General features: G+C 49.6%; 1 protein-coding gene across 1 annotated transcript in view; it reads left to right on the top strand.

Moving 5' to 3' along the window:
- LOC138303598 (uncharacterized) overlaps positions 1 to 26,705 on the top strand; it is a 173,513-nt gene that overhangs the window by 116,001 nt on the left and 30,807 nt on the right. The window contains exons 4-5 of the mRNA XM_069242884.1: positions 13,695 to 13,754; positions 18,687 to 18,832. Of these exons, the coding sequence (XP_069098985.1) occupies positions 13,695 to 13,754; positions 18,687 to 18,832 (206 nt within the window). The remainder of the gene's footprint in view (positions 1 to 13,694; positions 13,755 to 18,686; positions 18,833 to 26,705) is intronic.

Raw genomic sequence — 26,705 nt, 5'->3', positions numbered from 1 at the left:
AAACTTCAAGATCTAGTGTTGATGGACCGCCAAACACATATGTTCCTTCAATGGTGGAATTGCAGCAATTTAATGAAGGGGCGGTCGTTTCAAGACCCTGTGCCTCAGACAATAATTATAACAGATGCATCAGTGATCAGTTGGGGAGCTCTCTTAAACAGTCAAACCATTCAAGGTCAATGAGATGTCAAACAGAAACAGCTACACATAAACCACTTAGAATTATTAGCTGTGTTCCTTGCCCTAAAAGTATTTCAACCTCTTCTCAAACAGAAGAATGTTCTCATAAAAAAGGACAACATAACAACCATGTATTATCTCAACAAACAGGGAAGGACACATTTATCTCAGCTGTCCCTTCTAGCCCAAACAATTTGGAAATGGGCAATTCACAAACAAAGTCATCTACTTATATAATACATTCCAGGAATAGACAATCAGTTGGCAGATCTCCTCAGCAGAAATCACCAACAAACACACAAATGGGAGATTCACTCCCAAGTACTTCAAATTTACTTTCAAAGGTGGGGAACACCAGACATAGATCTATTCGCAACAAACGAAAACGCAAAATGGCAAAACTTTGCATCCAGACACCCACATCCCCTATCCATGGGCAATGCTCTATGGATCAATTGGTCAGGGATGTTTGCTTACGTTTTCCCCACTCTCCCATTCCTTCCATCTCTAGTCAACAAATTACGTCAAACATCACTCAACATGAGACCCATAGCACCAACATGGGCACGTCAGCATTGGTACAAAACACTATTAGACCTATCTGAAGTACCTCACTCCAAACTCCCAAACAGATCAGATTTGTTAACACAAAACAAAGGTCAAATCAGACATCCAAACGCCAATGCTCTCAATCTAGACGTTTGGCTCCTGAAGTCACAGAATTTGGTTATTTAAATCTTCCATCAGAATGTATGGAAGTAATTAAACAAGCGCAAAAACCTACTACTAGACAGTGCTATGCGAACAAGTGGAAAAGATTTGTCTACTATTGTCAATCTAAAACCATAGATCCACTTAGAGCATCTATACAAGATATTGTATGCTATTTACTTCATTTACAAAAATCTAATTTGGCATTTTCATCCATCAAAATACACTTTATTGCAATATCTGCATTCTTACAAACTATTCAACATACTTCTCTATTCAGAGTTCCTGTTATCAAAGTCTTCATGGGAGGATTAAAACGCATCATTCCACCGAGAACACCACCTGTTCCATCATGGAATTTAAATATTGTACTTACCAGACTCATGGGACCACCTTTCGAACCCATGCACTCTTGCCAAATTCAATTTTTAACATGGAAGGTCGCCTTCCTTGTGGCTATTGCTTCTTTAAGAAGAGTTAGTGAAATACAAGCATTCACTCTTGAAGAACCTTTCTTCCAAGTGCACAAACATAAGGTTGTACTAAGAACAAATCCCAAATTTCTACCAAAAGTAGTTACTCCTTTTCACATCAGTCAAACAGTGGAATTGCCAGTCTTCTTTCCTCAGCCAGATTCTGTGGCAGAAGGAGCTCTTCATACATTAGATCTCAAAAGAGCTCTTATGTACTGCATAGACAGAACTAAAGATTTTAGGAAAGCAAAGCAACTTTTTGTTGCTTTCCAACAACCACATACACGCAATCCTATATCAAAACAAGGTTTAGCAAGATGGATTGTTAGATATATACAAACATGTTATATTAAAGCAAAGAGACATCTTTTGATCACTCCTAAAGCACATTCTACAAGAAAGAAAGGTGCAACAATTGTTTTTTTAGGAAACATACCAATGGTTGATATATGCAAAGCAGCTAAATGGTCAACCCCTCATACATTTACAAAACACTACTGTGTTGATGTGTTCTCACAGCAACAAGCCACTGTAGGCCAAACTGTATTAAAGACTTTGGGGGTGATTCTAACCCTGGCGGTCGGTGCTAAAGCGGTGGCCAACCCGCCAACAGGCTGGCGGTCAAAACAATGGAATTCTGACCCTGGCGGGAACCGCCAACACAGACAGCCACTTTAACACTCCGACCGCCACGGCGGTACAAACAAACAGCGCGGCGGTCACCGCCAACAGCCAGGCGGCAGACAATGTACCGCCCACACTATCACAACTCACCAATCCGCCACCTTTTCCGGGGCGGGAGCACCGCCGATAAAAACACGGCGGAAACAGACTACGAACGGGAAAACGCACACCACTACGCACTCCAGGAGGAAGGAGGACAGCATGGAACCCGAATTAAACATCCTACCTGCTCTCGTCTACCTTCTCATCTACCACGAGTACGAAGTCCGGCGCAGACGACAACGGTGAGTACTGCACCTACGACACACGGGAGGGGGGAGGACGAAAGGTTACGGGCACACACATATGCGACCCCCCCCCCCCCCCCAACTATGTACACACCAATGTAGAGCAACAAGTCACAGTGACACCACCCAAACACCCCTGAAAAATGCTATGACATAATCAAATTTGGAATAAATATTTATGTACCAAAAAGCTCTTGAAAATTATCGTACAACCATGAAAGATATTTACAAGAAAACAAATGATATACACATCAGTGTATAACTGAAGTAACAAGTCCTGCACATCCTACGAATTCATCATGTCCGTGGGCCAAAGTTTTGAGAAACAAGGGCAAAGCCCACACAGGAGACCTGAGTCCTTTGGAGAGAACACTGCAGGGGCATCAGATGTAAAAACTACAGGCACCTCAGGGGGAAGGGAAGGGGGGGGCACCACAGCCACATGAGTCCACGACGCCAGATCCACGAGGAGCCACCATGCCCACTGTACCATCCTGGGGAGTGCAAAGCCACAGTCTCTCAATGTCTCTACAGTGGGTGGGCTGCCCACTGTACCATCCTGGGGAGTGCAAAGCCACAGTCTCTCAATGTTTCTACAGTGGGTGGGCTGCCCACTGTACCATCCTGGGGAGTGCAAAGCCACAGTCCATCAGGTGGATGACAGTCTCCACTGGTCAAGGAGGAGGCATGGTGGGCACAGTGAACCATAAACAGTGCTTGAGACGGCGGTGCCCAGCGGAGCGGTGCTTGAGAAGAAGGGCCCAGCGGAGCGGTGCTTGAGACGGCGGTGCCCTGCGGAGCGGTGCTTGAGACGGCGGGCCCTGCGGAGCGGTGCTTGAGATGAAGGGCCCAGCGGAGCGGTGCTTGAGATGAAGGGCCCAGCGGAGCGGTGCTTGAGACGGCGGTGCCCAGCGGAGCGGTGCTTGAGATGAAGGGCCCAGCGGAGCGGTGCTTGAGACGGCGGTGCCCAGCGGAGCGGTGCTTGAGACGGCGGTGCCCAGCCGAGCGGTGCTTGAGATGAAGGGCCCAGCGGAGCGGTGCTTGAGACGGCGGTGCCCAGCGGAGCGGTGCTTGAGATGAAGGGCCCAGCGGAGCGGTGCTTGAGATGAAGGGCCCAGCGGAGCGGTGTTTGAGATGAAGGGCCCAGCGGAGCGGTGCTTGAGACGGCGGTGCCCAGCGGAGCGGTGCTTGAGACGGCGGTGCCCAGCGGAGCGGTGCTTGAGATGAAGGGCCCAGCGGAGCGGTGCTTGAGATGAAGGGCCCAGCGGAGCGGTGCTTGAGACGGCGGTGCCCAGCGGAGCGGTGCTTGAGACGGCGGTGCCCAGCGGAGCGGTGCTTGAGACGGCGGTGCCCAGCGGAGCGGTGCTTGAGACGGCGGTGCCCAGCGGAGCGGTGCTTGAGATGAAGGGCCCAGCGGAGCGGTGCTTGAGATGAAGGGCCCAGCGGAGCGGTGCTTGAGACGGCGGTGCCCAGCGGAGCGGTGCTTGAGATGAAGGGCCCAGCGGAGCGGTGCTTGAGATGAAGGGCCCAGCGGAGCGGTGCTTGAGATGAAGGGCCCAGCGGAGCGGTGCTTGAGACGGCGGTGCCCAGCGGAGCGGTGCTTGAGATGAAGGGCCCAGCGGAGCGGTGCTTGAGATGAAGGGCCCAGCGGAGCGGTGCTTGAGACGGCGGTGCCCAGCGGAGCGGTGCTTGAGATGAAGGGCCCAGCGGAGCGGTGCTTGAGACGGCGGTGCCCAGCGGAGCGGTGCTTGAGATGAAGGGCCCAGCGGAGCGGTGCTTGAGACGGCGGTGCCCAGCGGAGCGGTGCTTGAGATGAAGGGCCCAGCAGAGCGGTGCTTGAGATGAAGGGCCCAGCGGAGCGGTGCTTGAGATGAAGGGCCCAGCGGAGCGGTGCTTGAGACGGCGGTGCCCAGCAGAGCGGTGCTTGAGACGGCGGTGCCCAGCGGAGCGGTGCTTGAGACGGCGGTGCCCAGCGGAGCGGTGCTTGAGACGGCGGTGCCCAGCGGAGCGGTGCTTGAGATGAAGGGCCCAGCGGAGCGGTGCTGGAGACGGCGGTGCTTGAGACGGCGGTGCCCAGCGGAGCGGTGCTTGAGACGGCGGTGCCCAGCGGAGCGGTGCTTGAGATGAAGGGCCCAGCGGAGCGGTGCTTGAGACGGTGGTGCCCAGCAGAGCGGTGCTTGAGATGAAGGGCCCAGCGGAGCGGTGCTGGAGACGGCGGTGCCCAGCGGAGCGGTGCTTGAGATGAAGGGCCCAGCGGAGCGGTGCTTGAGACGGCGGTGCCCAGCGGAGCGGTGCTTGAGATGAAGGGCCCAGCGGAGCGGTGCTTGAGATGGCGGTGCCCAGCGGAGCGGTCCTTGAGATGGCGGGGCCCTCTTCAGCGGTGCCTATCTTCACGGCGGGGCCCTGTTCAGTGGTGCTCTTCTCCACGGCGGGCCCTGTTCAGCGGTGCTCTTCTCCACGGCGGGCCCTGTTCAGCGGTGCTCTTCTCCACGGCGGGCCCTGTTCAGCGGTGCTCTTCTCCACGGCGGGCCCTGTTCAGCGGTGCCTATCTTCACGGCGGGCCCTGTTCAGCGGTGCTCTTCTCCACGGCGGGCCCTGTTCAGCGGTGCTCTTCTCCACGGCGGGCCCTGTTCAGCGGTGCTCTTCTGCATGGCGGGGCCCTCTTCAGCGGTGCCTATCTTCACGGCGGGGCCCTGTTCAGCGGTGCTCTTCTGCACGGCGGGCCCTGTTCAGCGGTGCTCTTCTCCACGGCGGGCCCTGTTCAGCGGTGCTCTTCTGCACCGCGGGCCCTGTTCAGCGGTGCTCTTCTCCACGGCGGGCCCTGTTCAGCGGTGCTCATCCAGCAGGTCAAGGGAGCCAGACCTGGCCTGGACTCCCTGCTCAGTCGCCCTCGGACCGTGACGTTTCTGGACCCTTCGGGGACGGACTCCTGGCCTCTTTAGTGTCCTCCTTCCCAGCTGGGATGTGACATGTGGGGTCCACCTTCTCCGCGCTCCTGCTGCCCTTCCGCTCCTTTGATGGGGCTCTCGGGCCCTTGCCTCCCCTAGATGGTGTGGCTGGTGAAGTGGCCGCACATTGCTCCTTGGGGGCAGCCCTGTCAGTCCTCGCACGGCGGCCCTTGTTTTTGCGGGTCCTCTTGCCGGGGGGGGGGGGGGGGGGGGGCTGGACGTGTCCTTGCTGCTGATCGATGTGTCACTGCTGGCAAAGGGTGGACTCCAGAACCCATGCACAACAGTGACACTCGAAGCTGGGCTGGTGGTGGCTGCGGTGCTCTTGGGACTCTTTGCAGATGGAGGGGGGAGCTCATCGGAGGGAAAGAGGTCAAGATTAGCCAGGAAAAGCTTTTTAGGTCCAAGGTAAAGGGTAGGAGAAGTGGTGATGGGAGTGGAGGAAGAGGATGTGGTTGTAGGAGAGTCAGGTGTGCTGTCATTGGGTGAAGGTGCTGGTGCTGTAGGCTGACGTGAGGTGGATGGCTGTTGGGTGGGTGTCTGCCTGCGTTTGTGTGTCTTGGAAGAGGGGGTGACAGACACAGTGGGAGAGGACACAGGGGACGTGTAAATGGCAGTGGGCGTGGTGACTGCACGAGTGTGGACTGTACTGGAGGGTGAGGTGGTGATGGAAGCACTGGCTGATGTTGGGGTGCATGCAGGTGTGAGTGTAGACGTCACAGGGAGGGAGGAGGGAGACGAGGAGGAGGGGGACACAGAGGTGGTTGTGACTGCTGGAATGTCTGCATCTGGGTGTTGCTTGGGTGAGTGTTTGTGGGATCTGTGGTGCTTGTGTCTGGATGAGCTGCTCTTGGGTGTTGAGGTGTGTGCAGGCTGGTCTGATGGTGTGGATGGGATAGGCAGAGGAACAGGAGACAGAGAAAGGCTGGAGGCAGTTAGAAGAGGGAGACTGGAGACAGGGACAATGGCTGCCGTCAGTGCTGAGGCCAGAGCAGTGAACGCTCGTTGATGGGCAGCCTGACCCGAATGAATGCCCTCCAGGTACGCATTGCTCTGTTGCACCTCCCTTTGCACACCCTGGATGGCATTCAAAAGGGTCGTCTGCCCAACAATGAGCTTCCTCACCAGGTCAATGAGCTCCGCACTGAGGGCAGCAGGGGCAACAGGGGCAGGGGCTGAGGTGCCTGGGGCGAAGGAGACGCGCGCCTTCCTGGGCGAGCGGGCACGGAGCGTAGGCTGAGGGGCTGCTGGGAGGGCGGTGCTGGTGCGCTGGGTGGCGGCTGTACCTGTAGAGGCGGGGGGCCCGGATGTTGCCGCCACCGCTAGGGAGCTCCCATCCGAGGACGTGTCGCTGTCGCTGCACTCACCAGCGGTCCCCGTCGTGGTGCTCCCCTCGCCCTCCGGATCACTGGTGCCCTCGGTGTCTGTTCCTGGGCCCACCGGGGCCTTGTGTCCTGCAGCTCCCTCGTGCTCCGATGCCAAATCTCCTCCGCCTGATGATGCTAATGCACACATGCACAAGAAGATGAAGAGAAAGGGTGGGGGGAGAAAAAAGAAGACCAGGTTGAGTGCATGCAATGTCAACACCGTTGGCGGAGAGGACAGACACAGGAGCCTCATGCACTAAGACGCGCATTTGGGGTACACTACTCAGTACTACTGACTAGGACAACAGGCCAAGAGACGTCAAACGCGCACATGGGTGATGCTGGACCATCAATGGCTGTACTTGTCACCCTACAGAGGTGGGGGCCGGGGGCACAGGGCCATGCCTAAGGGAGAGGACTACACTACAGAAAGCGCCCTGGCCTAATGTCACCCACAGCCCTCCTCCCCCACCCAGACGCCTCCACTGCGCAGAAAGATAGGAGAATGTGCTGATACTCACCCCCTTGTGTCTGCTGTGATGTCTTAAAGCGCCCATCCAATTCAGGGTAGGCCACCGCCAGGATCCGGGACATCAGGGGGGTCATGGTGCGACTGGCACCCCTCTTAGGTTGGGAGGCCATCCCCAGCAGTGTTTCTGCGGTCTTCCTTGTTCCGCGGCGGATGTCCTCCCACCTCTTGCGGCAGTGGGTGCCCCGTCTGTTGTGGACCCCCAAGTTCCGGACTTCCTTGGCGATGGCACGCCAAATCTCGATCTTCTGATGGGCGCTGACCTATTTGACATGTACAGGGTGGAAAGGAGGAAATCATCAATGACCTGCATGTTAGATGTGATTGGCCCCCCCCCACCAACTTTGCCATATGGCACATGCTCTCATCTGTCGTGCGTTGCACTCCTCATTCGCCCCCCACCCCACCAACTTACATCCACCCCAATCCACACAGGCATAGCCCATTCCATGTGCACCCGGTGTACTCACTTGTTGGTCTGGAGGACCGTAGAGTAGCGCATACTGGGGGAGGACCCCATCCACGAGCTTCTCCAACTCTTCAGACGTGAAGGCAGGGGCCCTTTCCCCAGTCGCAGCAGCCATTGTCACTTCCAGACCGAGGTCACAGCAGCACTTGCAGTATAGGTCCTCTCCTGTGGATGATCAGGTCTCGAGTGATCAATCAGCTAGGAAATGGCGGTCACGCCCGCGGCGGTGCGTACCGCGACCGCCGGCGCACATCGTCATTGGCTCCTGAAACCCATAGGGTTCAATGTTAACCAATGCGGCTTTGCGCCTCGGTCTTCGACCGCCTACCGCCACGGTGTGCCCCGCCAGCGCATTGACCTCACATCCCATTGTCCCACTTCACAGGTCAGGCAGCCGCCATTTCAAGGGCCTACATGGCTTAATTTTGACTGCGACACACAGGCATAGGCCTTGCATTGCCACACATACACGCCTTTCAACCCATTGCCATTCTTTAACTGTGCAAGCTGTCTGTACGTACCTGTGGTTTGCCTGACTCTGTGCTCCATGTTGTCCTTCCTAGGCACCGTCCGCTGGGACTTGCGAGGAGAAGGACGAATCCTCGCGTGTACCGACCGCTGGTGGACCTGTCGACAATGGAAGAACGCCATATAATACTTCGATACAGACTTGACCGTGCCACTATCCATGAACTGTGTGCCCAGCTGGAGCCAGCCCTGATGTCCCCCATCCGCCAACCCACAGGGATTCCCCCTCTGGTGCAGGTTTTGTCAGTCCTCCATTTTTTGGCAAGTGGGTCTTTTCAGACAACAGTGGCCATGTCATCAGGGATGTCTCAGCTTATGTTTTCTAAGGTTTTAAGCAGAGTGTTGTCTGCCCTGATGAAACTCATGCGGAGCTACATCATTTTCCCAGAGGAGGGTGACTTGCCTACAGTGAAGGGTGATTTCTATGCCCTTGGACATATCCCCAACATCATTGGTGCCATTGATGGGACCCATGTGGCTTTGGTACCCCCAAAAGACGATGAGCAGGTGTACAGAAACAGAAAAAGTTATCATTCGATGAATGTCCAGGTGGTCTGTTTGGCTGACCAGTACATCTCCCATGTAAATGCCAAGTTCCCAGGGTCAGTGCATGACGCGTATGTTATGCGAAATAGCAGCATCCCCTATGTGATGGAGCAGCTACAGAGACAACGTGTGTGGCTAATAGGTGACTCTGGTTACCCCAACCTGCCTTGGCTACTGACCCCAGTGAGGAATCCCCGGACCAGGGCAGAGGAACGGTACAATGAGGCCCATGGGCGAACTAGGAGGATCATCGAAAGGACCTTTGGCCTCCTGAAGGCCAGGTTTAGGTGCCTGCATATGACAGGGGGATCCCTGATGTACTCACCAAAGAAGGTGTGCCACATCATCGTGGCCTGCTGTATGCTTCACAATCTGGCATTGCGACGTCAGGTTACTTTCCTGCAGGAGGATGGTGCAGATGGTGGTGTTGAAGCAGCTGTGGAGCCTGCGGAGAGTGAAGAGGAGGAAGACTCAGAGGACGACACAGACAACAGGGACAGAGTAATAGAACAGTATTTCCAGTAGCACACAGGTAATAATCACCCATGCCATTTTACATTTCCTGAAAGCCTCCTGCATCTCAACTTTGTCGATTTCCCCCCAGAACTATAAACATGATGTTTGATTTTCCCTTCCCTTTTCTGTGCTGTATGAGCCACTGCGTGACCTCGGCTTGGTTGGCCCATGGACTAATGCTAAGTTACCTCGGTATGTGTAATTCACAATGTTAAAAATACGTAATTGATATGTAATGTGTCATACATTAGTAAATAAGACAGGCTGAGTCCTGATTGATTTCAGTGCAATGTGTGATTTATTATTAGTGCATAGATATTGGTACATGATAGTGAAACAGTGATGGGTGGGGGTGGAGTAATGTCCATGGCAGAGTCCAGTTCTCAGTCTCACAGGTGCATTGTCCATATGCCTGTGGCAGGATGGAGCAGGGGCAGTTCAAGGTTTGACAGGGTGGCAATGTGGAACAGTGGGAGGACTTCAGGGGGTATGTGATGCTGGCGGGGGTCTTGACATCCTACTCTGTCGTTTTTTTTTATCTCAGGCTCCTTTTGCGGGGTGGTTGTTGTTCAGCAGGAGGTGGGGTTCTGGTGGGCTGTCGTTGTGGTGGGGCCTCCTGTCCACTAGCGCCGGCGGAGGTGGTTGGCTGTTCCTGTTCCTGGCTAGTGACAGGGGCCCTGTGTGATGCCACATGGTCCCGAAACATGTCCTCTATACGGTTCAGGGCCTGGACTATGCTCCCAATAGCGGTTGAGATGTTGGTGAGTTGGTCGCTGAACCCCATGTAGCGTTGCTCCTGCTGTGCCTGGATCTCCTGGAACCTGGCCAGTACCATCGCCATCGTCTCTTGTGAGTGGTGGTAGGCTGCCATGATGGTGGTGAGGGCCTCTTGGAGAGTGGGTTCCCTGGGCCTCTCCTCCCCCCCCTGTCGGACAGCAGCCCTCCGAGTTGCCCTGTTTCCCTGGGCCTCTGTCCCCTGGACGGTGTGCCCACTCCCACTGCCCCCAGGTCCCTGTTGTTGTTGGGTTGGTGGGTTACCCTGGGGGCCCTGTAGTGGTAGACACACCGCTGCTTGACCTGTCCTAGAGACAGAGACATGGGCCCGCTGGGTGGGAGCTGTGCTGTTGTTCTCAGAGGGGGTTGGGTCTGCAGTGGCCTGTGTCTGGGTGAGGGGAACCGACTGCCCAGAGGTCCCCGATGGTCCGGGCTGGTCGTCAGGTTCCAGGTCGACAGAGCTGCTGTCATCACTAGGGGCCTGTTCCGGGGGTGGGATGGACATTTCTGGTCCCTCCTGACCGGTGTGTTGTCGTTCGGGTCCTGCATGGGTTAAGAGGGTATGGTTATTGTTTCTGTGTGTGCATTAGCTTGCGTTTTATGGGTGCCCTTGTCCCCCAGTGCTGGCATTCCCTTGGGGGAGGTGTTGTGAGGGTGTTTTGTGGGGGGGGGGGGATGGGTATGTGCAGTGGTCATGCTTAGGTGATGGGTGTCCATAGTTTGGGGATGGCATGCAGGGGTTGGTGTTGGGTGGGTTGTGCTGGAGAGACATTCTCAGGGAGGATGTGTGCTGGGGGGTTGGGGGTGAGGGTTAGCATGCTGGGGGGGGGTGAAGTGGTTGGCCTTGTACTTACCAGAGTCCATTCCTCCGTGTAATCCAGCGAGGCCATCAGGATGCAGGATGTTTAGTACCTCTTGCTCCCATGTTGTGAATTCGGGTGGAGTGGGTGGGGGTCCCCCGCCAGTCTTCTGCACTGCGATGTTGTGTCGCGAGACCATCGAGCGCACCTTCCCCCGTAGGTCGTTCCATCGTTTGCGGATGTCCTCTCGATTTCTGGGATGCTGTCCCACCGCGTTGACCCTGTCCACGATCCGCTGCCAGAGCTCCGCCTTCCTTGCTATGGTGGTGTGCTGACCCTGTGAGCCGAAGAGCTGGGGTTCCACTCTTATGATTTCCTCTACCATGACCCGGAGTTCTTGGTCCGAAAAGCGTGGGTGCCTTTGTGGTGCCATGGGGTGGTGTGTATGAGGTGTGGGGTGGTGTATGTGATGATGTGTGTGTTGGTGTGTGGTGCTTTGTGCTTCTATGTGGTGTGTGTGATGTTGTGGTGTGCCTCTGTGTGTCTGGCTCTCTATTCTCTGATGTGTCTCTCTCTCCTTCGTCTCTGGTTTTTGTTGGTAGGGGTTTGTGGGTGATGTGGGTGTGTGTTTTATATGGTATTGGATGTGTGGGAGTGGTGTGTGTATGTGTTTCAGGTGTGTGCCTTTCAAATTGTCCAATGTGGTAGGGGTTTGTAAAGGTGTGTGTATTTTGACCGCGGCGGTGTGTACCGCCAATGGAATACCGCGGTTGAATGACCGCCGCGTGGATTTGCGGGTCATAATGGGATGGGCGTATTTCTGTTGGCGTGGCGGTGGAGGTTTGGTCTTCTCCAGTTTACCGCTGGCCGCTGATGTGGCGGACTGCAGTGGAGGGCGGATTTTTGGAGGTTTTGCAGTTGTGGGTCAGAATGTCCGTGGCGGCTGACCGCAGCCGCGGCGGTATTGTGGTGGCCTTCTGACCGGCGGTAAGCGGCTTTTACCGCCGAGGTCAGAATGACCCCCTTTATTCCAAACAACTTCAACTCCTACAGGCTAGCCACCGCTTTTTGGGAGGACTAACTACTTTGTAGTCTATGCATAGCATGTGTATCTGCAGCTACACATGCCATCTAACGGAAAATGTCACTTACCCAGTTTACATCTGTTTGTGGCATGTAGTGCTGCAGATTCAGATGCACCCTTCCTCCTCCGCGGAAGCCTGTAGTCGTTTAAGTTTCTAACATTTGTACATATGTATATACATTTATATTTGCATGGACATCTCTTTATATTTCTATACTCTATCACTCCTTTCTTCAACCTCTGCGGGAAAACAATCTAACAGTGGAGTCGATGCCCATGCGCAATGGAACCGAGAGGAGGAGTCTCTCGATCCTGTGACTCCGAAAAGACTTATTTGAAGAAAAACAACTTGTAACACTCCGAGCCCAACACTAGATATCGGAAGGGATGTGCATAGCATGTGTATCTGCAGCGACACATGCCATGGAACATATATATATATATATATATATATATATATATATATATATATATATATATATAAACATAAACACACTAGCAATTAGAGATAGGCATAGAAATCTGCAGCACTGCATGCCACGAACAGATGTACACTGGGTAAGTGACATTTTCCTTATATATATATACATATATATATAATAATATAGTGTTTACTCCCTTTCTAAGGTAGTATTGCCTCTACAGTATTTTTGGTATTGTGTTATCATAATAAAGTACCTTTATTTTTGTAATACTGTGTAGTTTCTTTCATGTGTGTGAGTGCTGTATGACTACAGTGGTATTGCATGAGCTTTGCATGCCTCCTAGATAAGCCTTGGCTGTTAATCCACAGCTACCTCTAGAGTGCCTGGCTTTTAGACCTGCCTACACTACACTAATAGGGGATAACAGGACATGGTATCAAGTGTAAGTACTTAGGGTACCCACCACACACTAGGCCAGCTTCCTAGACAGGTGCTGTCCAGCCATTCCATTCGAAGTCTGGGTGGAATCTGGAGAAAGGATGAGTTTTCACCCCTCCCCCCAATCCTTCAACTCAAACATGGAGGGCAGACCGCCATTTTGTTCTTGGTGGTAAGGCACATCCAAATCTTCATGGCGGGAAAGGTGTCTGGGGTGCCGCCATCAGCCACTTTTCCCTCTCCTGCCATCTACGCGGGGGTGTTTCTTGGCAAAGACAGCGGTTCGAGTGCAGGCTTTCATCGGTGGGACCACCAATCTAAATATGGATGGCAGACCGGCAGGGTGGCGGACGGGTTTTTAGTCGAAGTTGATGGCAGGACCGTTACTGCCAAGATTTAAATCAGGTCAAAGTCTCTACCAAAAAGAGCACTACCAGAGGTAAGTAACTTGTTCACCAATTCAGTGGCGGTTTCAAAGTGAACCAGTCCTATCTTCCAGAATCCACGCACTAACAGTAGCTTCTTTGGTCACTGGTTGGGGGCATAGTCATACATTTCATTTGCCTCACTATAAATCCTTTTGCTTTAGCTCACCATGGGCAACTTTTTGAGGTGTTGATACACTGCATTTCTGTAAGACTGTTTCTCTGTGTGCACTTTTCATTCTAACAACTACTGTAAAAATGAGTTCAAGCATAGGGTGATACAAGCTAACTATTTTGTATTATTTAACAATAATTTGATGAATCCAAAAACTTTTTGACCAGACTTCAATACCCAGCGATGTGTTTATTTAGTTGTTGGAAGCAGCAATGTGATCTGGGGGATTAAAGAGCTTACAATGTTTAAAAATGTTATAATTATGCACTTGGCGTGGTATTGCTTTCAGAAACCCTATTTATTCCAGACTCCTAACAGTGTGTTTCTGCCCACAGAAGGTGTTCAGGATGCAAAAGCAGCTTTACTTCCATTTGTAAACCCAAACATTTTGGAAGGTAAGTTAGCAAATAGAGAGCAGCATGGCTTATGAATCAGAGTGCTACCAACAATGTTTCATTGTGCTGTAGATGATCCGTATGTTTTAGGAAACACTAAACATTAATATTATTATTGTTAAGATTACTAAATAAAAAGTTAACTACTGATTTGTTCTACTAAACATTATGGGACTTACTGGTCCAATGGTAGGTCATATTTATTGCTGTCTGGTAGGGACTTCCAGCTGCAGGTTTCTTACCTTTGAATTCTTTCTATGCGTCCGACTGAATCAGGAAGATTTTGCTTGAGCAGTAACCCTGCAAGACGGTAGGTGGCGTTGATTGGCTTCGTGTCCATTGTTGTCTGCGCCGGAAATAACATCCCAGTAACTATATAGGCACCACCCAGGCTCACTGACATCAGTTATTTTCTTTCTGCGCCAGCCAGCTCTTATCCGAGATAAGAGCTAACCCACAGTCATTCTTTGACTGGACTATTTTTCGGCCATTTTTTAGGTTTACCTTCTGGTGTGTTGAAGACGTCATCATGCAAGACAGCCTTTAAGCTCTGTAGAGCCTTTCACCGGACGATGTTGGTGACTTATCTGCACCTTGTCTGTCTGTGGTGTTTGGAGAGCCACTACGACCCAACGTCGTTCTCTGATTGCTGGGCAATGTTTCAGAAGGCTTTGAGAGAGCGGTCCCTAAAGCGGATGGTGGCCCAGCATGCTAGTCCAAGCAGGTCGATGTCCCGGTTGAGGAGAAGGTCTTGGAACCAGTTCCAGAGCCTGAAGTCATATTCGTCCCTTTGCAAGTCCTTGGGACAATTGAGTAAGTTAAGGTACACGAAGAAGAGTAAGAAGTCAAAGCGGTCTTCAGCTTCTCGTCCATCAGCCAGCATCGTCATTCTAGGCCTCATTCCTCAGAACCTGTGCCTGGGTTGGCTCTGCGCCTACCCCATTTTCTGGGAGCCAGAGCGACCTCTGCCCCACTTAAAGGTTCTGTAAGGCCATGCGCCTTATTTTTGGGTGACAAAGCAAACAAACATATATGTTGACAGGGTGTTGTGGTGGGCAAAAAATGATGGATTAAACCCAGATCTTTGTGACTGGGGGTAAATGTTTGCATTGTTCAGCATTTCGTCCATCATCTGTTCTTTTTGCTTTTGTGGCCCTAAGTGGGAAGGGTATGCCCAGACATGGGTCTCATGCTCACTGCGCCACTGGATTAAAGCTTGCCTGGCTGACGAAGGGTGATGCCCTGAAACTGGTCTCAGGATGCTTGTTTCCAATTCTGGGAGGACCTGGCCTGGCAGTCCGGGCCAGACTGTTCATATGGGGAACAGGGTCAAGACTGATTTGAATATGGCTGGGTCCAAACTGGGGTGGCGTGGTGGGATAAAAAAAAAAATGGATTAACCCCAGATCTTTGTGACTGGGGGTGAATGTTTACATTCTTCAGCATTCTGTCCATCATCTGTTCTTTTTGCTTATTTTTGGGCAGTCCCACTGCGTCGGTGCGCCTTCAAGCCCCACGGGTTGTGAAGGGGTCTTCTGCAGTGGTAGCCTTGGCCTCAGCGCTGATGGGCCCCTGAGGATCCAATCCTGGATCTGGTCTGGCTCCGGTCATAACAGTGCAACCTTCCCTGACGCAGGTCCCAATGCAGATGCTCCCGGCGCCTGCTGACCCCACAGGCAGCGCCATCCCTGTAGTCATCTCTGACAGAGAGCCGAATGGGTGTTGTTCAACTCTGATGGTGGTGGGGAAGTCTGAGTCCTATTTTGTTAGGATAGGCTTCAGGGAAGACTGGGAGGGGTTGCTGAACAATTTAGAATACCAGCCCTATGAGGAAGAAATGGACTGGCGTCAGAATCTAAATGAAGCGAGTGGACTGGATACCTCTCCAGACACTGGTACTTTTTCTCCCCCTACCATTGCTATGGAGGAAGGAATGCCCTACGTAATGGTGGTGCAGAGGGCAGCTGAGATCCTAGATCTCCAGCTACCCATGGTGGCAGTTAATACTAATCTCGAGAGAAATGCTGCAACTGGGAGCCTCTACATCTAAACCCCTATTCCCATTCATTGATGCCCTCACGGACATCCTTTTGGGTACCAGGTCAAAACCCAGCACAGGGTCTCCTGTGAATAGGACAATTGCCTGCCTCGATCACACCTGGAGACCCAGCCTTCCTACCGCAACACCCTATTCTTGAGAGCTTGGTGGTCCATGCCTAAACTTCCGAAGGTGCTTTCCCTACTGCTCCCCCCGGATAGGGAATGCAAGAGGCTGTATTAATTTGGGAAGGAGATGTTTTCTTCCACCAGCCTGACATTGCGGTCCATGAACACTGCATGCCTTTTGGGCTACTAGTCCCACACTCTGTGGGACACGGTTGACGAAGTTCTGCTACAGGTTCTGGAGGAAGCCCGGACTGTACTCTCTAAGGCTATTGCCGTTGAGAGAGATGCAGCAAACTTCACAATTTGTTGCAGACTTTGACAAGACTGACTTGCTAGGCAGAGCAGTTTCTATGACAGTGGCCCTGAGGTGCCACGCCTGGCTGAGGACGTCTGACTTTTCAGTGTGTCAAAGCTTTCCTCATGAATTTGCCCTTTGATGGCACCCACCTCTTCGGAGCCAAGGCACATTTGGTGCTCATGCACTTCAAGCACTATCGGGCTACGGCAAGGTCCTTCGGCCTCGCGGCGGCCCCCGTCTTTCTAATCTGCCTTTCACTCCTTTGGTGGCTATTGAGGGGGCTTCCAGCTATGCCAGTTTCCTCCCCCCTCCGCGATTCCCCCCTCTCCCCTCCTGCCGCCGCCAACTGCCGCTTTAATGAGAGATGTCCCTATAGCTGAAATCTGTAAAGCAGCGACCGGGAGATCTGTACACATGTTTATTAAACATTACTGCTTGGATTCAGATGTTAGAGCAGATGCTCAAGTAGGTCCGGTCCCCCTGAGAAACTTATTTGCCTAATTTAGTTGATTGTTCATTCACTCTGTCCTTACTACTGTCCTTGGTGGAGATGGGCTTGCCACTCTAATCAGTGGAGATCCCCTGAGAGAGAAGGAATGGTTTCTTGCCTGTAATCCCATTTCTCTGTCAGTGAAATCTCCATTGAGGTCATAAGCAACCCTCCCACCTCCCCAGTGGAGATGACAGAGGCGATTATTGCACCTTTCTGATACTGCCACATCTCATGAAAAAAGATTGAAACAACTGTCACCTCCTGGGCATGATGGGATATTGGTAGTCTCTGGCTCCTTAAAGGCGCAGACGTTGTTTTTACATTCACATAATGGCAGTCTATAGGGCTACACTTTCCTTTCTTCCTTTATCTATCTCTTTTAAAAAAAAGGGTTTGTGAAAGAGATTTAAGCATTCTACCAAAGTCCTTGGCTTTACATATACATAGGTTTTATTACTCTTTTTTAAAAGCAATCTGAAGAAGTTGGCCATTTTAGCCTTCTTTATAGGCTGCACAATGTTATTGTCTTAAGTATTGTTACAGGCCTTTCCTGAAGAAAAGCGAACATCTACACACTTAGGGTGTATTATGGAAAAGTACTCCGGTATCCCCGCACGTAGACAGGACTGTTCAGCGGATATGACTTTAATGGAGATTCCCTGGAGAGAGAACTAGGATTACAGGGAAGGAACCATTCCTTTTTACTCATATCAGCTTCATTTCTCAGTGTACGTTTGGTGACTGTGAGGGGTTTGATACAGATAAAAGCTAGCAGTGTTGTTGTAAACTAGGCTACCTATGTAGTGTATGGTATAGGTTCAATGTTGCATGTAACGTATGCTTGCTACACCTAAGGGAGTTGTATCTGTGAGGCATCACTGATGTTTCATAATATTCTGAGCTATTGTGTACTTACTTTCAGCCCTTTAATGCATTACTAGTTTATAGAGCAATGTATGCAAAAGAAGCTTGGATGATCAGTGATGTCATCAGTGATGTCATGTGAGATGTCATCAGTGATGTCATAAATGTTGTCGTAGAACATGTCATAAGTGATGCAATACATGAGGTCATAAGCAGTGTATGGCGGAGACCAGCTCTGCTAAATATAACTGTGAATTTCTGTGGCTTTTTTTTAGCTCAAAATGTTAAAGTTGTCACTGACATATTCACCTAACTTTACCTTCAACCTTTGGCTTTTCAGTGAATTTCTAAGGGTTTAAAAAAAACAAGAAAAAAAAACAGATCTTTGTATCATACCAAAATATAAGGTTACTTTAACCTTTGTTTTTATCTGTGGATCTGTAGCTAGATAGCTAGCTAGCTAGCTAGATAGATAATTTTCCTTAACACCTAAAATTGTGTGTTGTGCAGATTCTTACAGAACGTATGGTAAAAACAGCTAATTTGACAATGTCTTCTCAGTTGTTGATTTCATATTTTGTTATTAAAAAACAATATGCCCGGTTGCTGCTCTTACCCTGGTGGGACAGGTTAAATGAGTTATGGCTTTGACAGTTAGCACAGTTGTTTTTATTGTTTAATCCTCTAGGGCTGCATTGGCCTTTAAGGCATTTTGGGCTGGGGTGAAAAGACATTCCTAAATCTGCTGTTTTCCTGCTGTCTTTGTTCAGAACTTCTCATCATAAACCTGTGACTCCCACTTTTCTGGCAGCAGTTAGTGTAAGATACAGCGTAAGGGAGCCTTCAGTCTTGCGATAAAATGCACATTTTCCTATGGTGGCAAATTAAAGGGTCTTTAGTGATTAAAGGCTCAAAGGTGAGTTGTATCGCTATGCCATCTGATAGTTACATCCTTCATTAAATTCAGCACTTTACTTCGCTACCCAGCCAGAAACGTCTGCTTTGTACAAATAAGTGCATATGTAAGCTATACGATGTTGCCAGTATTAGCAAGCAATGGGAGCTTTAAGTAGAGAACTTTAATATTTAATGTTGTCACGTTTTTCTACAGCAAACAAGACATGTCCTGAAAAGTGGATATCGTTCAGGAAACACTGTTTCTTCTTCTTTTCCGACTTCTTGAATTGGGAGTCCAGCTTGGCAAACTGCAAATACTTGAATGCATCCCTAGCAATTTTCCATGATACAGAGGCACTGGTACGACATTTAAAATATGTTCTCGTTTGCTGTTTTTCTTATTTTGATAAATGTATGTTCGATGGCATCTGTCGCTGTAGATACGCATGTTTTGCATAGCTCGCCATCTGGTGTTGGCTCGGAGTGTTACAAGTTGTTTTTCTTCGAAGAAGTCTTTCGAGTCACGGGACCGAGTGACTCCTCCTTTTGTCTCCATTGCGCATGGGCGTCGACTCCATCTTCGATTGTTTTTTTTCCGCCATCGGGTTCGGACGTGTTCCTGTCGCTCCGAGTTTCGGAACAGAAAAACAGCTACATTTCGGAAGATTTTCGTCGGTATTGTTGCGTTCGGGATCGGCGTAGTTGGAGTCAACACCGCATCGAAGATCGAAGAGTTCCGGAGCCCTTCGGGGTAGTTTTCGATCCCCCGTCGGGGCCTGCTCGGCCCGACCGCGTGTAGAAGAACGCCGATGGAACGGACCCCGTTCCGTTTCTGTCCCAGATGCCACAAAAAATACCCCTATACAGACCAACACTTGGTCTGTAACCTGTGCCTGTCACCTGAGCACAGTGAAGACACTTGCGAGGCCTGTCGTGCGTTCCGGTCCCGAAAAACACTCCGAGACCGTCGAGCCAGAAGACTTCAAATGGCGTCCACGCCGACAGCCCACCGAGAGTTCGAGGTACAGGAAGAGGAAGAAACCTTTTCGATACACGAATCGGACTCCGAGGAATTCGACGATCCACGAACCGTGAGTAAGACGTCGAAAACCACTCATAAGAAGATTGTCAAGGCCCAGGGGACGCCACTGCCACCAGGCCATGGCTCCACCCATAAATTCGGTGACCGACCGTCGGCACCGAAAAAGGGCCAAACAGTGCCGAGACCGTCCGACTCCGGTCGAGACACCGGCACGCAGCCTTCTCGGGACCGAGAAAGTGCTGGAGACATACATCGACACCGAGATAGCGGTGTAGACACGGCTCGACGCCGAGACAGCGGCACCGATGAAGATCGACGCCGAGATGTTTCGACTCCGAAAAAGAAAAAAGTCACCTCGGAGCCGAAAAAAGATACAGACAGGATTTCGGTGCCAAAACAACCTGCAACCGACCCAGTTTCAGGCTCTTATACAGAAGAGCAATCAATCACCTCCCAAATGCGAAAGCATAGGTTTGAGGAAGACCTGCAATCCACCGATGTAGACCATACGCAGAAACGTATTTTTATACAGCAGGGGACAGGAAAGATAAGCACCCTTCCCCCTATTAGGAGAAAGAGAAGACTGGAATTTCAAACTGACCAAACACCACAAACAAAAATGGTGAAAAAGGTTACTCCGCCACCCTCTCCTCCACCTATAATTCACGTCTCACCAGCACAAACTCCATCACATTCCCCGGCTCACACCACCATGAGCCAAGGTGACCAGGATCAGGACGCATGGGACTTGTACGACGCCCCTGTGTCAGATAACAGTCCGGAGGCATACCCTACAAAGCCATCACCACCAGAAGACAGTACTGCATATTCTCAGGTGGTGGCTAGAGCAGCACAATTCCACAATGTAAGCCTCCACTCAGAACAAGTCGAGGATGACTTTCTATTCAACACCCTCTCCGCCACCCACAGCTCCTACCAAAGCCTGCCTATGCTCCCTGGTATGCTTCGGCACGCAAAAGACATCTTTAAGGAGCCGGTCAAAAGTAGGGCAATCACACCAAGGGTGGAAAAAAAGTATAAAGCGCCTCCTACAGACCCTATTTTCATAACTTCACAGCTGCCACCAGATTCTGTCGTTGTAGGAGCAGCTAGGAAAAGGGCCAACTCCCACACATCTGGGGATGCACCACCCCCAGATAAGGAAAGCCGTAAGTTCGATGCAGCTGGAAAGAGAGTCGCAGCACAAGCTGCAAACCAGTGGCGCATCGCTAACTCACAGGCACTACTTGCGCGCTATGACAGAGACCATTGGGATGAGATGCAACATCTCATTGAACATCTACCCAAAGACCTACAAAAGAGGGCAAAGCTAGTGGTTGAGGAATGACAGAACATTTCAAACAACCAGATACGCTCCTCCATGGACGCAGCAGACACAGCTGCAAGAACAATAAATACATCTGTGACCATCGGAAGGCATGCATGGCTACGAACGTCTGGGTTTAAACCAGAGATTCAGCAGGCAGTTCTCAATATGCCATTCAACGAAAAAGAACTGTTCGGTCCAGAAGTGGACACGGCGATTGAGAAACTTAAAAAGGACACGGACACTGCTAAAGCCATGGGCGCACTCTACTCCCCGCAGAGCAGAGGAAATTACAGCACCTTCCGCAAAACACCCTTTAGAGGGGGGTTTCGGGGTCAGGCCACACAAGCCAGCACCTCACAGGCAACACCATCCAATTACCAGGGACAGTACAGGGGAGGCTTTCGGGGCCAATATAGAGGAGGGCAATTCCCTAGGAATAGGGGAAAATTTCAAAGCCCCAAAACCCCTACAACTAAGCAGTGACTCACATGTCACTCACCCCCTCCACACAACACCAGTGGGGGGAAGAATAGGTCATTATTACAAAGCATGGGAGGAAATCACTACAGACACTTGGGTTCTAGCAATTATCCAAAATGGTTATTGCATAGAATTTCTACAATTCCCTCCAAACATACCACCAAGAGCACAAAATTTATCAAAACATCATTCCGAGCTCCTGGAGATAGAAGTTCAAGCACTATTGCAAAAGAACGCAATCGAGTTAGTACCAAACACACAAATAAACACAGGAGTTTATTCACTGTACTTCTTAATACCAAAGAAGGACAAAACGCTAAGACCAATCCTAGACCTAAGAATACTAAAGACATTCATCAAATCAGACCACTTTCACATGGTCACACTACAAGAAGTGTTACCATTGCTGAAACTACACGACTACATGACAACATTAGACCTCAAAGACGCGTATTTCCATATACCAATACATCCATCGCACAGGAAATACCTAAGGTTTGTATTCAAAGGAATACACTACCAATTCAAGGTACTGCCTTTCGGTTTAACAACAGCACCAAGAGTCTTTACCAAATGTCTAGCAGTAGTCGCTGCACACATCAGAAGGCAGCAAATACATGTATTCCCGTATCTAGACGACTGGCTAATCAAGACCCATTCGTTAATAACGTGCTCACACCACACAAATCAAATCATACAAACCCTCTACAAACTAGGGTTCACAGTCAACTTCGCAAAATCCAACATTCTGCCACGCAAGGTACAACAATACCTAGGAGCCATAATAAACACAACAATAGGAGTAGCCACTCCAAGTCCACAAAGAATTCAAAATTTCAACAACATCATACAACGCATGTATCCAACACAAAAAATACAAGCAAAGATGATATTACAACTCCTAGGCATGATGTCTTCATGCATAGCCATTGTCCCAAACGCAAGACTGCACATGAGGCCCTTACAACAGTGCCTAGCATCACAGTGGTCACAAGCACAGGGTCACCTTACAGATCTGGTGTTAATAGACCGCCAAACTTACCTCTCGCTTCTATGGTGGAACAATATAAATTTAAACAAAGGGCGGCCTTTCCAAGACCCAGTGCCACAATACGTAATAACAACAGATGCTTCCATGACAGGGTGGGGAGCACACCTCGATCAACACAGCATACAAGGACAATGGAACGTACATCAAACAAAACTGCATATAAATCACCTAGAACTGCTAGCAGTTTTTCAAGCACTAAAGGCTTTTCAACCAATAATAGTTCACAAATACATTCTCGTCAAAACAGACAACATGACAACAATGTATTATCTAAACAAACAAGGGGGGACGCACTCAACGCAATTGAGCCTGCTGGCACAAAAGATATGGCGTTGGGCAATTCACAACCAAATTCGCCTAATAGCACAATTTATCCCAGGAATTCAGAATCAACTCGCAGACAATCTCTCTCGAGATCACCAACAGGTCCACGAATGGGAGATTCACCCCCAATTTCTGAACACTTACTTCACGCTCTGGGGAACACCTCAAATAGACTTGTTTGCGACAAAAGAGAACGCAAAATGCCAAAACTTCGCATCCAGATACCCACACAGGCAGTCCCACGGCAATGCCCTATGGATCAACTGGTCAGGGATATTTGCCTACGCTTTTCCTCCTCTCCCTCTCCTTCCTTATCTAGTAAACAAACTCAGTCAAAACAAACTCAAACTCATATTAATAGCACCAACTTGGGCAAGGCAACCCTGGTACACAACGCTGCTAGACCTATCAGTAGTACCCCACATCAAACTGCCCAACAGGCCGGATCTGTTAACACAACACAACCAAACGATCAGACACCCAGATCCAGCATCGCTGAATCTAGCAATCTGGCTCCTGAAATCCTAGAATTCGGACACTTACAACTTACCCAAGAATGTATGGAAGTCATAAAGCAAGCCAGAAGGCCATCCACCAGGCACTGCTATGCCAGTAAATGGAAGAGGTTTGTTTGCTACTGCCATATTAATCAAATCCAACCATTACACGCAACCCCAAAACATGTAGTGGGTTACTTGCTTCACTTACAAAAATCTAACCTGGCTTTCTCTTCCATTAAAATACACCTTGCAGCAATATCTGCATACCTGCAGCCTACCTATTCAACTTCCCTATATAGGATACCAGTCATTAAAGCATTCATGGAGGGCCTTAAAAGAATTATTCCACCAAGAAACACCACCTGTTCCTTCATGGAACCTAAATGTTGTCTTAACTAGACTTATGGGTCCACCTTTTGAACCCATGCACTCCTGCGAAATACAGTTCCTAACATGGAAGGTTGCATTTCTCATCGCCATTACTTCTCTAAGAAGAGTAAGCGAGATTCAGGCGTTTACAATACAAGAACCTTTTATACAACTACACAAAAATAAGGTCGTCCTAAGGACTAATCCTAAATTTCTACCCAAAGTTATTTCACCGTTCCATCTAAATCAAACAGTGGAACTTCCAGTGTTCTTCCCACAGCCAGATTCCGTAGCTGAGAGGGCACTACATACTTTAGATGTCAAAAGAGCATTAATGTATTACATTGACAGAACATAGAGCATCAGGAAAACTAAACAGCTATTTATTGCATTCCAAAAACCTCATGCAGGAAACCCAATATCAAAACAAGGTATAGCCAGATGGATAGTTAAATGCATCCAAATCTGCTACCTTAAAGCTAAACGACAACTGCCCATTACACCAAGGGCACACTCAACCAGAAAGAAAGGTGCTACCATGGCCTTTCTAGGAAACATCCCAATGCAATTAATATGTAAGGCAGCCACATGGTCTACGCCTCACACATTCACCAAGCACTACTGTGTAGACGTGTTATCCGCACAACAAGCCACAGTAGGTTAAGCCGTATTAAGAACATTGTTTCAGACTACTCCCACTCCTACAGGCTGAGCCACCGCTTTGGGGAGATAACTGCTTATTAGTCTATGCAAAACATGCGTATCTACAGCGACAGATGCCATTGAACTGAAAATGTCACTTACCCAGTGTACATCTGTTCGTGGCATCAGTCGCTGTAGATTCGCATGTGCCCACCCGCCTCCCCGGGAGCCTGTAGCAGTTCGGAAGGTACCTTCAACTATTTGTATATATATTATTTTAACCTTAAATAGGTACATACTTAGTCACTCCATTGCATGGCCACTATTACTACAATACAACTCCTACCTCACCCTCTGCGGGGAAAAACAATCGAAGATGGAGTCGACGCCCATGCGCAATGGAGACAAAAGGAGGAGTCACTCGGTCCCGTGACTCGAAAGACTTCTTCGAAGAAAAACAACTTGTAACACTCCGACCCAACACCAGATGGCGAGCTATGCAAAACATGCGAATCTACAGCGACTGATGCCACGAACAGATGTACACTGGGTAAGTGACATTTTCATTACCCGATTAGTTGGTTCTGTTTTTAATTCACTATATTTTGCTGTCATATGAGAATTCCCGGGTGAAATGTCTAGTCTGCGCAAATCCAAACCTAATGTCAGTATACTTATCTGATAGCACTGTATTAACCCTGTATTTGATTCGTTCCGGTTTGATTTATGGCTATTTCTAAATAGATCTCCAAGATACCAGTGTAATAAATGTGTTATTTAAGGTGGGAAGTAGAATTTCTGGCTTTGCAATTGGGCAGGTGCCTTGCTTCATTTATTTTTATTAGTTTTTGCTGGAAAAATGTCTTTGCCATAAAGAGGAAGTTTGTATGTTCAGTAAAACAAAACTATGCAAATTGTTGGTGTATTTTGTTAAATTTTTCACCCATTCGCCGACATTTATCTTGTCTCTTTTCATTCCTTTAGACAGAGTTTTCTGCCTTTGAGCTAATAAAAATAGGCATTCTGAGACCTCTGTATATTTAAAATTCTAAGCATATGGAAATACGATGGGCCAAAAACGCTGGAGATGTCATGCAGGAAATCAAACACTATGGGGCATATTTATACTCTGTTTGCGCCGGATTTGCGTCGTTTTTTTTTACGCAAAACTAACTCCATATTTATACTTTGGCGTTAGACGTGTCGAGCGTCAAAGTTCGTGGAGTTTGCGTAATTTTTTAGCGTGGACACCTTCCTTGCGTTAATGATATGCAAGGGAGGCGTTCCCTACAAAAAAATGACTCAGAGGCATGTGCGTCGTATTTATACTCCCGGGCAAAAATGACGCCCAGGAGTGGGCGGGTCAAAAAAAATGACGTCTACCCTCGTTAGCGTCATTTTTTAACGCCTGCTCAGGGCAGGCGTTAAGGGACCTGTGGGCTCGGAAGGAGCCCAGAGGTGCCCTCCCATGCCCCCAGGGACACCCCCTGCCACCCTTGCCCACCCCAGGAGGACACCCAAGGATTGAGGGACCCATCCCAGGAAACTTAAGGTAAGTTCAGGTAGGTATTTTTTTTTTTTTTTGGTTGGCATAGGGGGGCCTGATTTGTGCCCCCCTACATGCCACTATGCCCAATGACCATGCCCAGGGGACATAAGTCCCCTGGGCATGGTCATTGGGCAAGGGGGCATGACTCCTATCTTTGCTAAGACAGGAGTCATTTCAATGGGGGTTGGGAGTGAAAAATAATGACGCAAATCGGGTTGAGGTGAAAAATTTGCCTCAGCCTGACTTGCCCCATTTTTTGACGCCCAAACTCCATTTTCCCCTACGGCAGCGCTGCCTGGTGTAAGTCATTTTTTTTTACGCACACCACTCCGCAGCGCCGGCTAACGCCGGCTAACGTCATTGAATAAATACGGCGCCCGCATGGCGCTTCAGAATGGCGTTAAATTTTTTGACGCACAACTGCGTTGGCGCAGTTGTGCGTCGAAAAGTATAAATATGGCCCTATATATTCTCTCTCAGTTCACGACCATGTTCGCCAATTGTGCATCACCCTGTGCCACATTAATAATGATAGAATATTAGTGAAACAAAGCTCTTTGAAAAAAATGAGTCTGATAAAGACTTGTAACTGCAGATCCCTTACCTTAGACTGGATCTGGAAGTTTTCAAGCAGCTCCCCAGTGTGTGATAGATAGCTTTGTTTGGCTCTGCGTTAGCAACATCCATGCTGGAAGTGACATGCATGGTGCCTATATAGGAGCCACCCCGGCGTGCTGATGTCAGATCTTTACTTTCCATGCAAGATGGCACTGATCCATGAAGAGCTGACCTCAGTCACCTTTTGACTTTTCTTTTCTACTTGTGAAGCTTTTTTCAAGAGATTTCTCCCCTGGGTTACATGGATGTCCCCAAAGAAACCTACTGGTTTCAAACCATGTGGTACCCGTCACAGACAGATGTCCATGACAGCCCCATACTTGGTTTG

The sequence above is a fragment of the Pleurodeles waltl genome, chromosome 7 (genome assembly GCF_031143425.1).
Source record: "Pleurodeles waltl isolate 20211129_DDA chromosome 7, aPleWal1.hap1.20221129, whole genome shotgun sequence".
NCBI classification, from domain to species: Eukaryota; Metazoa; Chordata; class Amphibia; order Caudata; family Salamandridae; genus Pleurodeles; species Pleurodeles waltl.
The sequence above is the reverse complement of the archived record's forward strand: the minus strand, read 5'-3'. Positions and strand labels throughout refer to the sequence as shown.